Source organism: Thermobia domestica, chromosome 6 (assembly GCF_964235325.1).
Source record: "Thermobia domestica chromosome 6, izTheDome1.hap1.1, whole genome shotgun sequence".
NCBI lineage: Eukaryota > Metazoa > Arthropoda > Insecta > Zygentoma > Lepismatidae > Thermobia > Thermobia domestica.
In genome coordinates, this window is record NC_137459.1 from 1,128,576 (window position 1) to 1,143,880 (window position 15,305).

At 35.5% G+C, this 15,305-nt stretch overlaps 1 protein-coding gene across 1 annotated transcript; it reads right to left on the reverse strand.

The window, feature by feature from the left end:
- Positions 1-3,024: 3,024 nt before the first annotated feature.
- On the reverse strand, positions 3,025-14,730 carry LOC145687623 (uncharacterized). Its single transcript, XM_081761091.1, has 2 exons — positions 14,226-14,730; positions 3,025-5,668 (listed from the first exon to the last, which is right to left on the reverse strand). The coding sequence occupies exon 2, from the start codon at positions 5,649-5,651 to the stop codon at positions 4,653-4,655; it is 999 nt and encodes a 332-aa protein (XP_081617217.1). The 5' UTR covers positions 5,652-5,668; positions 14,226-14,730; the 3' UTR covers positions 3,025-4,652.
- Positions 14,731-15,305: the final 575 nt, after the last annotated feature.

The window sequence follows — 15,305 nt, forward strand, 5'->3', positions numbered from 1 at the left end:
AACTCACTAACACAAATCGATATTTTTATATACGTCTGAGAATTTAAGTTTATATGTCTGTTTGTGATATAGAACGAAACAACACTAATACGAATATATAGCTAAATATACACACACATACACACTCATAGGATGTACAAATTATACACATGAAGGAATGGGAGCAATTTAACTATCGTCGGATAATAGATCATTGTATATTTTGTGATTCATCTTCTGCACCAAAGTTATGAGGAAATAAGGAAACGTAGCATGAGTATTTCCTCATAAACTTCTTAGAATGCAAGAATCTCACCATAGTACCCGTAATAAGTCAATTTCTTTGCTTCGTCTTCATTCTATTAATTAACAAAAAAAAAAAAAAAAAAAAACTTTCTACACAAGCCAACGAATCTGGCAGGCACTAAAGTTGTATGATGAAAGTAGAAATTCTGGGAAATATTTGTGATTCATCTCCCTTTTTTAAACTTCCGACTGAAAACCAAAAGTTCTTTGGAGATGCATCAGTAATTACATCATCACTGTTTCTGAATATTCTCCACTCTGTGTTTAATTCCTATATATGGCATTCATCTATAAGAGAGGGAAAGGCGGACGCGAGAAATGCAATTGAAGCAAAGGATTTGTTTTCACAACTTTGAGGTTAAGTACTGCAAGATTTGTCATCGTATTGCCTTTAAATGGAAAACTTTTGTAAATTTCCATTATAAATCATTTTCATTAAACGTCTGTATTCGTTTCTATGGGTTTGTCATCGTAACGTAAATTTTACGCTTAAGTTTGAGATACGGTACTTAACATAGAAGGTATAGCCGATTTTTGCATGTTTTGTGTTGGGTTACGTTCCGCATGTTTTGCGAAGGCTGTTACATAAGGAGGCCCTATATTGGTGACAATATGTTGAAGTTTGGTAACCTTCAGAGCTGCTACTTAAAAATATGTTAAAAATGATATTTAAACATAATATGTGGTATTTTCGTCCTTTTTGTATAATTAAAGATATTGCTATGCAGAACCGTACCTAGAGATTTCGGCGCCTGGGGCGGAGTGTGAATTCGGTGCCTCTGTACACTCAACTGACAAAACTTTTCCTTTTTAAAAAAAAAAAATATAAGAGCAGCAACTTTTATGCTACACTGATTTTTTTTCTCAAGCTGCTTGGACAGACCATTGCAACAGCCAAGAGAGATCATTATGTATTCTTTTACTAATAACATGTTTCCAAGAGGCTTATTTTGAATTTTTTGTTAAACTTGACAAAACTACCTTTAGTTGTATACAAATTCAATTTGAGAAAAGTTATTAAAATTTACAATTATTTACAATACATTAGAAATTATGTATTTTTAAAGTGTTCGAAATGAGTGACAGCATTAATTTCCAATAATAACTATAAACTTATGTAATTTTATTCTGTATGTGACCACATAAATAGCATTTTAATTTCGATTCTTTTACGGTAAAAGAATATTTTATGAAATGTAACGGAAATTCAGAAGGAGCCTACTTTGTGAATTTCTTAATATTGATCGATGGAGGTGAAGAATATGTTTAATGTTTGTTTTTAAAATCCAAAATATAGTTTGGCTACTACCTATGTTTGAAATTATAGTAATTGCTTAATATCTTAATGAATGAAAATTCTGAATTTAAGGTTATTTATTATCAATGGCAGATCTAGAAGGTAGAAAATGGGGGGCAGCCATAACCCACACTATGATGGGTATATCATGAGTGTAGTATAAACTTTCAAAAATATATAAAATATAAGCAATAGCCTAAATTATTTTTGTCACTCAAAAACTGGGGTGGGGCTAGACCCCTCGGCCCTGGGCTAGATCTGCCTCTGCTTATTATTAATCAATATATTAAAAATACACCAACACACACACACACACAATTATATACTATGCAGGAAAATATATCTTGGCGATACAACTAGTTGATGAAGAAATGATCCCACTAAATTCCTTCAACTTGGAAGCATTTCATGTCAATGTAATAATAAAAAAAAGTTCACTGGTAGTGATCACTCTTTGAAAAAGACTAAATTCGTTGGGTTAAGGTTTGACCACTTTAGCCCCTGCTATATAAGTTTGAAAATGTTATTATTCCCCTTGTTTACCTTCAATTTTAATATTCCCACGCAAACAACAGCTTGCTTGTGTCTCTTCACTCCTGGGGGCGCAGTGGGTCAGTGGTAAAGCGTTCACCTCCGTCTCTTGGGGTACCTGGTTCGATCCCAGCTCGCGCCGTGTGGACTTTGTGGTGGACAAACACCGAGCTCATGGTTTTTTTCTGGGTTCTCCCTTTTCCTCACACTTTCTTCTTTCCACCATTTCATTCATCTCTCATAATCACCGTTTCCTTTAGCCTAACCGGCATAACTGTGGGACGTAAAACGTAAATATTTCATTTCATTTTTTTCTCTTCACTCCTTTAATTTTATACCCTTATTTTCACCGTCGTGAGTAATACGATTGTGTAGAAAAGCGTGATTAACTAAGCAAACTCATTACAATGAAAAGGCCGAACACGTATTTCAGACTACGATCGTTTCTGATTTTGAAAACGCTCCTGCGTACACTGTAAGTTATTACTTGGCACATTGTATATCACATCATCATTAAATAATTATATAATAACTTTCTTTAAATAAAAAAATAAAAACTTGTTGTGACACTTATTGAAACGTTCAGGTTGCCAGCGGAGCAAGCAAGAAAATTTCTAACAAATCTGTTTCTTTGCTAACCAACAACAATATTGATTTAATAGGGAGCCAACACTTTATCTCGGCGACGCGACTCATTTAAAACACTTTTTCTTTCTTCTTGCTTGTTCGGCGCCCTCCTGCTATCAGCGCCTGGGGCCGCGGCTCCGCTGCCCCCCCCCCCCCCGGTTGTGTTGCTGTGACGTATTTATCTCCAGAATTAAACAACTTGAGCTACTAAGAAACCAACATTTGGTGAATTGTTTACCAAATATTATTTGTTTTTATGAGGGTACAAAAGAAATTATTGCTGCTTGAACAATTTATTTTATAATGTGCATTTTACATATTTGCATAAGTGTAGAAGTGCATAACAATACAATATATATTGAATTATAACAAGTGCGCAAACAATAATAATAAGAAAAAAGAATTACGACCAAACCCAGGACAAAATACAAGCGAGTCAACTTGATCCACTATTCACATTACAATATCAAGCATTACAGCTGCATAAACTGAATTAACGAAAGTGAGTACATTAACCATGTATTTTCTTCATCACCTACCTCCATAACTAACAATCCCAATTTATTTCAAAATATCGGAATATTCTCTTTTAAGATTACTGTACTTTTGTGGTACGTTGTATCAAATCAAAACTGAACGTCAATTAAATTTATATGTTAACATATTACTATATCATAAGACACAAATATATATTTCATTCAGTAGAGACCAGGACACTCTTTTTATTCACCAATCGAAACAGAAGTGTTTTTTAATCACAATTAACTAACTGGTTCATACTAGCTTTGCAATCTTAAATAACTTACACTAAAAATACTAATCGCTCAGCAAAACAACGCTTATTTAAAAAATAATAAATATGTGACAGTTTCGCAAATTAACTGAAGATATTGGCTTCTTTAGACACTATAAAAACGGGGGAAAATAAAAGAACAGTTAAAACAACACAAAGATGATGAAAAGAGAAAGAAATGTCAATTTTAAACACGTGAGAGACACAGGACATAATATTAATTGGTGTGAGATTGAAGTACAAGCACGGGAACAAAGGGTGTTAATAAGAAAGTGGAAGGAGGTCAGATTCATTAAAGAAAAAAAAAACTGTGTTATGAATTGGAACACAGGATTTAAAATTGACGAACAATGGCGCAATTTATTGGAAAGTCTTAATTTGTAGCTTAGTTTTCCACTAGATCAGGGAGGGAAATGGATTTGCGATGTTTGGTTTCATTTTGTTAACTTTTGTTGTGATTGGCTGAATTTGTTTTGATCAGCCAATCAAAGTTGAGAACCATTTTCTGGGCTCCTGTTATATTTAGATGCAACTCTTTCTTGTTTTTACAGTGTCTGATGAAGCCAATATATTCAGTTAGTTGGCGAAACTGTCACACATTTATTATTTTTAAATAATTGTTGCTTTGCTGAGCGATTTGTATTTTTAACGCAAGTAAAAAATGCAATTAAAAATTAATATTTCTTAAATAAATGGATGTAATAGCTTTTCTCAAAAAAAAAAAAAAGTTATTGTATTTACACACACGAGAACATAAATAATAATAATTTACAAAATTGAATTATAAGTTGAATATCTTAAAGATATGAGCAACAGTTCTTCATTATCAATTTTTTTTTTTTTTTTTTTTTTTTTTTGCGCCTTAGCTTTGGTCATATCTACCAAATAATCGTTAGCCGTTTGATCGCAAAATTCCGCCTCTTTTAAAGACCATTTAACCTTTATAATTAGTGAACCCAGTTACTTTCATTACTCTTGATGTTCATTTATATTGACAAATTCTAGATAATTACCATATAAAGCAGTTCTGTACATCTTTAACCCCTTCACCTTCCATAGCCATCTTTAAAACTTTTATGTAAGAAAGTAGCGAGTTAGCCCACGAATTATATTTTAATATCACTCGAAAGTACCTTCCATACCAAACCCAATTGGCTTATAAAGAATTGGTTTACGAAGGACCATACTTTTTTTATAAGCCAAACGGTCCCCTTGGGGATCAGTTAGAATAGTTGCCACTTTGGAAATGAATTCCTCGTGCCACATCGGATTGATATATTCACGCAGCTTAAGCAGGAAAACCATCTCGTCATACGACATTATTTTAGCAAGACCATACATAGCTTTAACATTCTCGGAATTAAAGAGGTAACCAATATATAGACCACGAACGTAAGTAGAATTAGACAGTATCACATTAAGTAATATATCAAACCCGCTAATTATGATCAGGGTAATAGAGCAATACCACAGGAAGTAGGAGATGGCCTCTAGGTCGATACTCTTCAAATTAAGCATCTTCTCAATAGTGAATGTATGATAATGATATGCGTGAAGAACACACGATATAAAAGAGTACACAGCAGCAATACCTAGGTTGTAAAGATTACAAGCTAAAAACTTGACTGTGTAGAATCGCAATTGATGCATATTACCTACAGCCATATTTACAACATAAGTAAGCTTATTTTTCGAAGGAACAGCCTTATTGATGCGACGAATGAATTTCTCTATCGTGCCATCGTCAAATGTTTCCCATATGACATTTGGTAGGAATAGATGAACCAAAAAATGAATCAAAGACAATACCAACACGAAAAAATACCAACGCTGATTTACAATCTTCTTTTCAATGCCATCACGGACTCCGATTCCCCCTGTTTTGTTGCCGAAAGAGATCATTTTGGAGCAGAGTACAGTAAAATCAGTATTGGAGACGTTCATCTGCAAGATGGTCTCACTAGCAGGGAATAATACAAACATTTCTTTGTATACGAAAGCAACACTGCATACTAGAACAACTGAGATGACCATCCAGTAATATATCATAAGAGTACCATTAGTAGCTGTCACAGTGGTGAATATGCCAGGATTGCCGGTTTTTCTCTGAGTCTTCATATTCAATCGGGAGTAACCTGAAATAGAGAAAGGATGGTGTATGACGTTAAAGTTATGTGTTTTTATTAATCATAATACAATATCGTTTTAGATTTATACTCTAACGTAGCTTATTTAGTTGTTATATACAAATAATCATTTTATTCAATAATACCTGAAATGCGCGTTCTCCGCACGGGTTGAATAGATTTATGAGAAATATTTGAATCCCCTTCTCCTTAGAGTATTTATTTCAATGAAACTTTAAGAGCCCTCACTACTTCTCGAGCATGTCAGATTTCAGTGTTCTGGGAGCGGGGAGAAGGGTAGTGTAGGTGTGGCCATTCGCCTGTCAGTCGAACTCGTCCTGTAGTGTTTCCACTTTGCATTAAATATCGTTATCGGTACTTAGACATTTTCCTCTTGTTTTGTCATTTGTTAGGAAAATTCTACCACATTCTCATAGGTGACGTATTCACACAAAAGATACTACAAATTTCTTACTGTTCTTCTTGCAGAATTCGTACAGAACATTAACTTTCTTGTCGATTTATTTTTTCCTTTAGACAATTCTTTCATATCAGATATGGTAACCTTGAAATTCCGTCCAAAATAGTTCTCATCAATAAAACGTGTAAATTTCGGTTATGTTTTCTTTAAAACTTTTCACTGCTTGAAAACAATCATAGTGAACCTTCCTGACATCCCTACAGACACTGATCTCAGCATAAACGATGAATCCTATACTTCTGGGACAGTTTACTGCAATACTTCCGCGATGCTTGAATGGCAATGAAGTTGCATTGTAGTCGACTTTGAAACTACCCTGTGCTCTGCAACTACCCTGTGCTCTGCAACAGCGCTAGAGATATGAATAAGCGACATACCACACACACACACACACACACACTCACAACGTGTGAACACAGGTTCCTCTTAGAAACGCGCGCGCAGACTTTTGATACCTGCCGGACAGATAGTAAAATTATTCCCGCACTCCACAGTCCATTGAAACGGTTTCCAGCTGTGGAGACCTTTCAGTTTGTCAAAAAGATGAAGGTACTTCGTAATGAGAACTGCTGTGTTGCGTTTCCTGAAGATTGGTTTTTTTAGTCTCCCATTGTAAGAAAGCATATGCCCTATGCAATTTCAGAAACGTATATCACAATACTTCACGCGCAAAAAATGCTAATACAGTGGCGTCACTAAAATATTTTGTTTGGGGGGCTGAAGATCTTTTAGGGGGAATCATCATCATCATCATTGATAATTATACTGTCTATGTAGGATATTTGAAGAGAGTACTTGGAACTACACAGGGTTTAGCTCAAATTGGCTCGACTCGACTCGAAACTTGACCCAAATTCGAGTCGAGTTGGAAGAAATTTTTCGAGCCGAGCTCTCGAGTCGAGCTCAAAGATATCTGTTTCAAGTTGAGTCGAGTTTCAAAGAAAACTCGCTCGTGCCCATTCCTAAGTATTACAGCCTTCATTGATAAATCAGTGGCCACCCCTAGAAACCTGGAACGGTGAAACGGATGTCAAATCAGGGAGTTTCTGGGGCAAACTTCTAATCTCCATACGTTGTTATCTATTATCATACCCATTATTACAATTTTGGCCTTTTATGATTTGAAGCTAATTGAACTTTCATTCTCATTTGTGAAAATTGTATTATATGGAATATGATTACTTATCATCATTAACAGGAGATGGGCAAATATAGTTTTTCAGAGAGAAATGGAAAGTTTCGCCAATATGGACTGTTACTGCCCTGATATTTCTGCTTTACTCTAGCAGAATTATAATCATTGATAATATTACCTCTGCCTTATATTAGCATGTTTCATAGTAAAATATATAACACAAAAAATATGCAAAATACAAGTCAATTACATACTATACAGGGACCCTGGTGGAATGAGTGGTTACGCTCGTCGCATTCTAATCAGTGCTTGGGTTCAATTCCCTGTGGGACACAAGTGGCTCGTGTCTCACGTTAAACTATAGATCCCGTCCTTTGGACGTCATCATAATTCCATAGAAGACAATGGCAAACCACCATGGGCTCACTTTGCCAAGAGATATTCGGGTTAAAGACCTACTTTCGGGCAGAACACTCATCATCATATAATGTTCATCGTTAGTTGTCTCCATTTTTTAAGTTCCGTTTTCTTTCTACATCACTTCAAGTGCAAGACTTTTTTTTCCGCTAGTAACCTCATCTTACGATACGTACAAGTAAAGTGAGACATCCACCAAAAACAAACAAAAAAAAAAAAAAAGAAAGAAAGAAAGGAAAAGAAATAAATAGCTGCAGGCACGTGTAATGTTAGATGCGTGGTATTCGCAAAAAAAAAAAAAAGTTTTTAGTGTTTGTTGGCAGGGTAACTCTATTATCACTAGCATGGTACCGTAACTTATCATTTAATATTAGCAATGTCCGTTGACTAAATACTAGCCCGGTTTTTGAAAGAGAAACCGAAGTCAAATAGCAGTAATAGGTGAGACAATACCAAGACTGTCTCTGCAGCACACCAACAAAATGTACTCAAAATTATAGCCTATTTGTGAGGTCCTAGAAAGGATAATGACTCCAGCTTTCTGAATTTCTCGTAACCTTCTTTAGACCACCTGATTTTCTAGTCAGTAAAGTGTTTTTTCTTTGATTTTCCCTCAGTGATTTCGGTCGCTACTTTGCCACAGAACCGAGAATATTTATAAAACTAGAATGCCCTTCTGATAAGAATTGTGAACAGGAATGTACGCAGGGGTTGGGTCCTGGGGGTCTGGTTCCCCCCGAAATTTCGACTTTTGTATAAATTTAGCCTGTTTAGTGGCAATTTTAGGAATTTTGATATAAAATACCCTCATTTTGAGTTTGGACTCCCCCCCCGAAATAAATTCCTACGTACGGTACGCTACTGATTGTGAATTATGTGACCACCCCCGCCTACTTTACAATTTGCTTTCAAGCTCTTTACTTCTCCTTTCGCATAGGCAAAGTATCAAAATACTTATAGTCTTTACTGATGAGTGATAAACATAACAGTGATATACTTGATAAAAGAAAGACAGAATTTTTATGCTGAAGACGTCCAGTTGATAAAAAAGCCATCAACATTTAGGGTATTCGGTGCACTAAATTACAAATCAAAATCTTAAACTAACAACTTATCCAAAAATTTTATTAAAAATCTACCCAAGTAATGAATGAAAAATTAAGAAGAAAATTTTGTCAATAGTTTCAAAATTTACATATGGCATTTAACTTTGTCCGTTCCCTCCAGGCAGCTAAATTTTCGCCTCGATTTTTCTTCCTTCTTGCAGAAAGATAAAGGCCGCTCTTCTTCCTTTTCTGAGATGGCATTTTCCTAACGATTACTTTCTTCAAAGCTGCACAAACACACTGCTGAAGTAAAACAAAAACACACTATGCGTTCGCCCTGGAATTCGGAGATTACAAACCTACCAAAAGAGGAAAGGATTCCCGAACGTGACATAAGCAGCCGATTTCGAACGAACTGAACTCGTATTTCCCGCCTCCAAGAAGTTGACTGAGGCAGACTGCAAGGAATAGTATCACTCCGCGCTGACGTCAGAAAGTGGGTGGGTCTATGCTTGCAGCAAACGCCACCTGTGCTGGCTAGATTTTTCTTAACGTACCATTTTCTTTTTTACGTAATAGTTTTGCTAATATGCATTCAAAATCGATTTTGATTTCAGGAACGTTTAGCAAAAGGTACAGTCTACAAATCCCTGTTTTTACTTTTTCTTTTACGCAACAATTTGTTTCTCTGTTGAAGAGTAATTGATAGACAAGCTGTCAATTCGATATTTTATTAATACTTTTATTAATTAAAGTTATTTTACCATGCTTATTGGAGGAAAGAACTACAGACAACTGTTACATACAATTTAATCTATCTAACAACAAAAAAAAAAAAAAAAAAAAAAAAAAAGAGCACAACGATATCTCGCATGATAAGAGAATTAGAGCTAAAATAAATTACCATGCATTTAAATGGCAATAGCGAAATTGGACAGAATACAATAACTCCTCTTAATGAAAAACTACAGAAGATACTCTACTTTTGACGTAAATATTGAAATACCGTACCGCCACAAAATACGCCATTAATCAAATTGATGTGAATAAATAACGCAGCTTGAAGTGAGTACTGATTACCTTCCAAAAGTCATTTCAAACGGATCAGACGTTTTCTTAACCTGGAAAACTAACAATTCGACACAATCTCAGTCATTTATAACATTTTATTTTTCATCTCCAGCACCCCACCCTCTGCAAACGGAGTAAACTTTGACATAAACGGCAATGGAAGCGTCACTATTCATTCCAGCGACCTCGAAAACTATGGATTCGACACTGTATCAGTAATTTTCAATTATTTTTAGATGACACAATTTTTCCCCACCGAGAGTGGTAATAGGGGCTGAACTAGAACTTAAATGGCATCTAGAGTATCATTCTTTATCTAAGCGACATCGAAAACAATGGATTCGATACTAGTATTGGTCGTTTATCATTCATTTTTATGTCTGCTCGTCTCACTCCGCCTAGAAGTGCTAAGGAATTTCCCTCCACTGGGGGCTGAAATTGGACTTAAACGGACTCAGGACTGACACCAATTAACTTAGCGAAGCTGAAAACTAATGATTCGACACTAATTACAGTCGTTTTCGATATTTTTAAATGCCACTATTTCATACCCTTGGGTAAAAATGAAGGCTTAAATCGGACATAAACGGCATAGAAAGTGTCACTATTTATCTGAGCAACCATCAAATACTATGGATTTGACACTAACATCGGCCGTTTTCGACGATTTTTATGTCTTCTCCAACTACCTTAGGTGTGCAAGAGGAGTCTTACACTAGATGTGCAAAGGGAGTAACAATGTGCTGACACCAAAAAGCCGTTTGGTAGGCCTGGAAACCCCGGTAGAAATTGCTTTAAGGTTGAAATGTTGACTACACGTTACTCACCTGAAAGCTGTCTGGTAGGATTAGGAGTTTAGTAACAACTGCATTTGGGTTACTTTTCTAATCACACACCACTCAACTAAAACAATTCTAGTAGGCCTTCAAACTGAATAACAATAGCGTTTGGGTCCATGTGAGGACCACACAAAACTCAACTAAATGTAGTCTGGTTGGCTCAGAAATCCAGTAAAAATGGCTTTGAAGCCTTTGTGCTGACCACACATCACTCAGCTGAGAGTCGTTTGGTAGAACATAGTTCGGTGCTGTAATGTCAGGGAATTCGAAATTATTATTATTATTGGTAAATAAAGTATGGTTCTACGAATTGAATGCTGAAAAAGAGCTCTGAACTTCAGATCAACGAACCTACTAATGACCTCCACACAAAGAGTCAAATCTACGAGCATGCGACATAAAGCATGGGCTTCAAATTGCCACAGACACTAGCATTTTCGTTGAGCTGAGTTGATTTTGAGTTTAACGTCCCTTTTGGTTTTTGGGGTATTTTTTAGACTTTCAGACAAGCAGCTACTTCATCGTCACTATTTGTCCTAGAATCATGGTTCATACCTCATTCTCTGCAGAATGAAGCTGGCTTCCAAATGGTACCACTTGCATGCCCATATCATATACCAGAAGAGGGAAAATTGATGTCAAATGGAAAATTTCGGAGGGAATATTTTTTTCACACTTTGGGCCGCTCTGGAGCGGCCCTGTGTGAACGTAGAGATCTCAAAAAATCTGATAAATAGTACTTGGTAGACTAAATGTGTGTACCAAATTTCAAGTTTCTATCTTGAATACTAAGGGCGGGAGAAATTTTATCAAGAATCCCCACAATGCCCCAAATTACCGCAAAACACCATGATCTCAGGGAAAAATTTCTTCAGACATCCATAATTACCCTAGGATAATAATTCGACCGTCATTCTCTTCAGAATAGAACTGCCTTTCAGATGGTATGACTCACGTGTCTCCATCATGTATGTAAGGAGGGAAATGACAAAAACGGGATTTTTTGGGTAAAAATATCCCTTTTTTCAACTTTTAGCCCCTCTGGACCCCCCTGTTTTAACGCAGAAATCTGAAAAAATCTGGTAAATACTACTCGGTGGACTGAATGTTTGTGCACAATTTTAATCTTCTACGTGCAAAAATAAGCCCGCCAACAAACTTCAGAGAATGTCCCATATTCCCCTATACAGAAGTATATTTTGATAAAAATTCCCTGACACATCCCTAATTACTCTAGGATCATGGTTTGCACATCATTCTCTTCAGAATAGAACTGCCTTTCAGACGCTATGTCTGGACGCAGGAAGGTGTGAAACCATACGTAATGTCTTCTACAATGCCTCTGGACTTGAAAAAAAAAAAATAATAATAACGGACGAAAAAGCTCAAATAGAAGAGTTATAACGCAGTGTACCGTGAAACACCCGTATGGTACAAATGTACCATAGAATCCCCAAAACGCTTATGAAACTCATATAATACGTATTGAACCCGGAATTTTTATTGGTCGAGTCTAGCATGGACCTCAAAACACCCCAGATGCGTTTTGGAACCGGATGGTCAACTTGGCTGCGCCAAGTGCAGGCGGAGGGGCGTGACATTGTCTTTTTTCTTAAGGCAAATTTCAAAAATTTTTCACGGCCTTAATTTTCAAATCAGATTGACATTTTGCATACGGATTGTGTGCACCTTTGAGTATTTCTCAGTTTTTTTATTTATTTTTTTTAGATTTCTATATGTACCCAGCCCTTGGCCCGAGGGGTGATTTCTTCACAAAAAAAACTCCGGTTTTTCCCGAAATTCCTGGTTCAGGTGTATGATACGAAATTGCGAATGGTACCGTTACAAAGGGCGCGCTATGCTAAATAAAATGACGTATAAATTATGATCCTAGGCCAATCAGTAATGTTGCAATATTTTTTATATATATTTTGTACTAGGTATATAAATTTATACATCTATATATTTTTTTTATTTTCGGCCAAATTTTAAAAAAAATCTGCTGTCCTTATTTTTCAAGACATCAGATAGGTAGTTTGTACACGCATTGTGTATACCTCTAAATATTTGTCAGGTAATTTTGAGATGTTTACACATACCCTGGCCCGGGCCAGAGGGGCTCAAATTTTACGAAAAGGGATTTTTCGGAAAATTTCCCGATTTTCCCTAATTTCCCGTTCCTGGCGCATGATATGGATATGCAAGTATTGATAGTATCGTTTGAAAGGTTATCTTATTCTGAAGGAAATGAGGTATAAACCATTATCCTACGATAAAAAGTAATATTGTAGGAAATTTTTAAAACATATATATATTCCCAAACGGTTTTGTCCATTTACAGCAAATCCCAGAAAATAGGATCTGTATGTTTTACAGTTTTACAAAACGCATCGACCCTACAGTTTTTCTCGGTTTTCTCGGATTTGATATAAATGGACAAAAGGCGTTTTGGGACTGGACGGCTCATTAATAACCGTTTTCAACTTCATTTTCTTACATTGCCCAATTTACACGAAAACCTAGAGATCTACTTCCATCTCAAATTACTTTTTCATACGAACTCAAGACTATTCAACGTGTTGCAAAACGCACATTTTATGACTAAGCAGTAGAACAGATCATTTCCTATACTGCATATATCATAACATCATGATTAACCCTTTTAGGATTTCCACTTTTTGAGGTAAATTTTAGATTTTCAGTCAAACAGCTATTGCTTCCCTACTATTTATCGTAGGATCATGATTCATTCCTCATTTGTTTTTTCAGAATAAATCATCCTTTCTAACGGTATTACTCGCTTGCCCGTATTATACACCAAAAACGGAGAAATCGTGGTTTTTTCGAAAAAAAATCAAAATTTTGCGCCCCTATGGCACGGGTCTGGGTTAATGTATATATCTGATTTTTTTTAAAAAAAATACATAGTTATGTACACAATGCATATGCAAGATTTCAATATTGTATCTTGAAAACAAATGGCGGAAAACATTTTGAATATCTGAAGGTGACCCATTTCATATATAATATTCTAAAAAATTACTGCGTCATTACTATTTGGCCTAAAGTCATGGTTCAAACTCCATTTTCTTTGGTATAACGCGCCCTTTTCTTTAGTACCACTCACATGTTCGTATCACACACCTGAATCCGAAAATTCGGGAAAAAAACGTATTTTTTCTTTAAAAAAAAAACTCGGAATAGTTGCGCCCTTCAAGCCCGGATTCACGTAGGAATCTTTAAAAAAAAACTGAGAAATACTCAAAGGTGCACAGAATCCGTATGCAAAACTTCAATTTGATATCTTGAAAAATAAGGACGTGATTTTTAAAAGAAAAAAAACGCCCCTCCGCCTCTACTTGGCGCTATTAAGTTGACCGTCCGGCTCCAAAACACACCTGAAGTATTCTTTGGTCCATGCTTGACTTAACCAATAAAACTACCTGTTACAGGACGTAAATAAGCGGTCAAAGATAACACTACGCCATGGTAACAAAAGATACTATAAATCCTAAAAGGGTTAATGTCAACCACACAACAAGCATTCTAAAAATAAAAAAGAGGAAAACCTTCTTACCTTTTTAAAACATGTATCTCCACGTGAAGTTACACTCTGGGTGGAAACAATTCAACAACACGACGAATAAATTGTGTATAGGAAGAGTTTCTATCATGGGATACGGGTTCAATTTTCTTTGAGACTTTTTTATAGAATAATATGTTATCACACACTTTGTCTAGGTCACTAGCAGGAAAACTCGCACTGAAGTCCTCATTTTCCATTTTAACAACTGCTTTACCAATAAACTGCACTTTGTCTTCAACGAGTTCTAAAAATAACTGACACCATCCTCGGATTTCATTCTGACTGAAGTTCTTAACATCTAACTTGAGCTTTTGAATTTCTTTCTCAGCAAACTTGAATCTTTTGATTAATGTGTATTTACATATCTGGTTAAACCTACTGGAAACTACTCTCAAATTTTCAATATCACATGAAGACAGGTATAAAAGGATTTGTTCAATGACATCTACAGGTAACATAAAAATAACTGGATCCATAATTGATGGAAATAAGACACACTGCCTCTGAAACGAAAGTTCATATATTGAAGCTTAAATCTGTTAAAGCATGAACAGCTATTATGTCATATTTATAGTATTGTTGTCAGAGGAAAGAAACACCTGCTTATCTATATTTGAAATCTTTTACAACAATGAGGCAAAATAAAATGTGTTTATCTTACGTTTAGAAGTTATTTGCAAACTAATATTTCAAGTTGCTAATAATTTTACATCACTCCAGGATTAGAGCCACAAAAAATAGTCCCCATGTTATATATATATATATATATATATATATATATATATATATATATATATATATATATATATATATTTATATATAGGGTGTCTCACCTAACTTTGCGACGTCCAATATTTCTGAAATGACAAAAAAAAATGACAAATCTAGTTTCGCAAGAACGTACTCATGCCAGGGGCCTATAAAATTCTGTAAACAACAAGTGCCCCAGGGGTCCCATCATAGGGCCCCAGGGGCCAACTCGAACATTTTAAATAGAAATCCCCTAGTTTTATTGCAGATTCTAATTCTAAGATGAAAACTAACCTACTTTTACTTGAAAAACTTTTTCCC

Excerpts from the sequence above, each read along its gene's own strand:
- LOC145687623 (XM_081761091.1), bottom strand. The coding sequence starts at position 5,651 with ATGAAGACTCAGAGAAAAACCGGCAATCCTGGCATATTCACCACTGTG.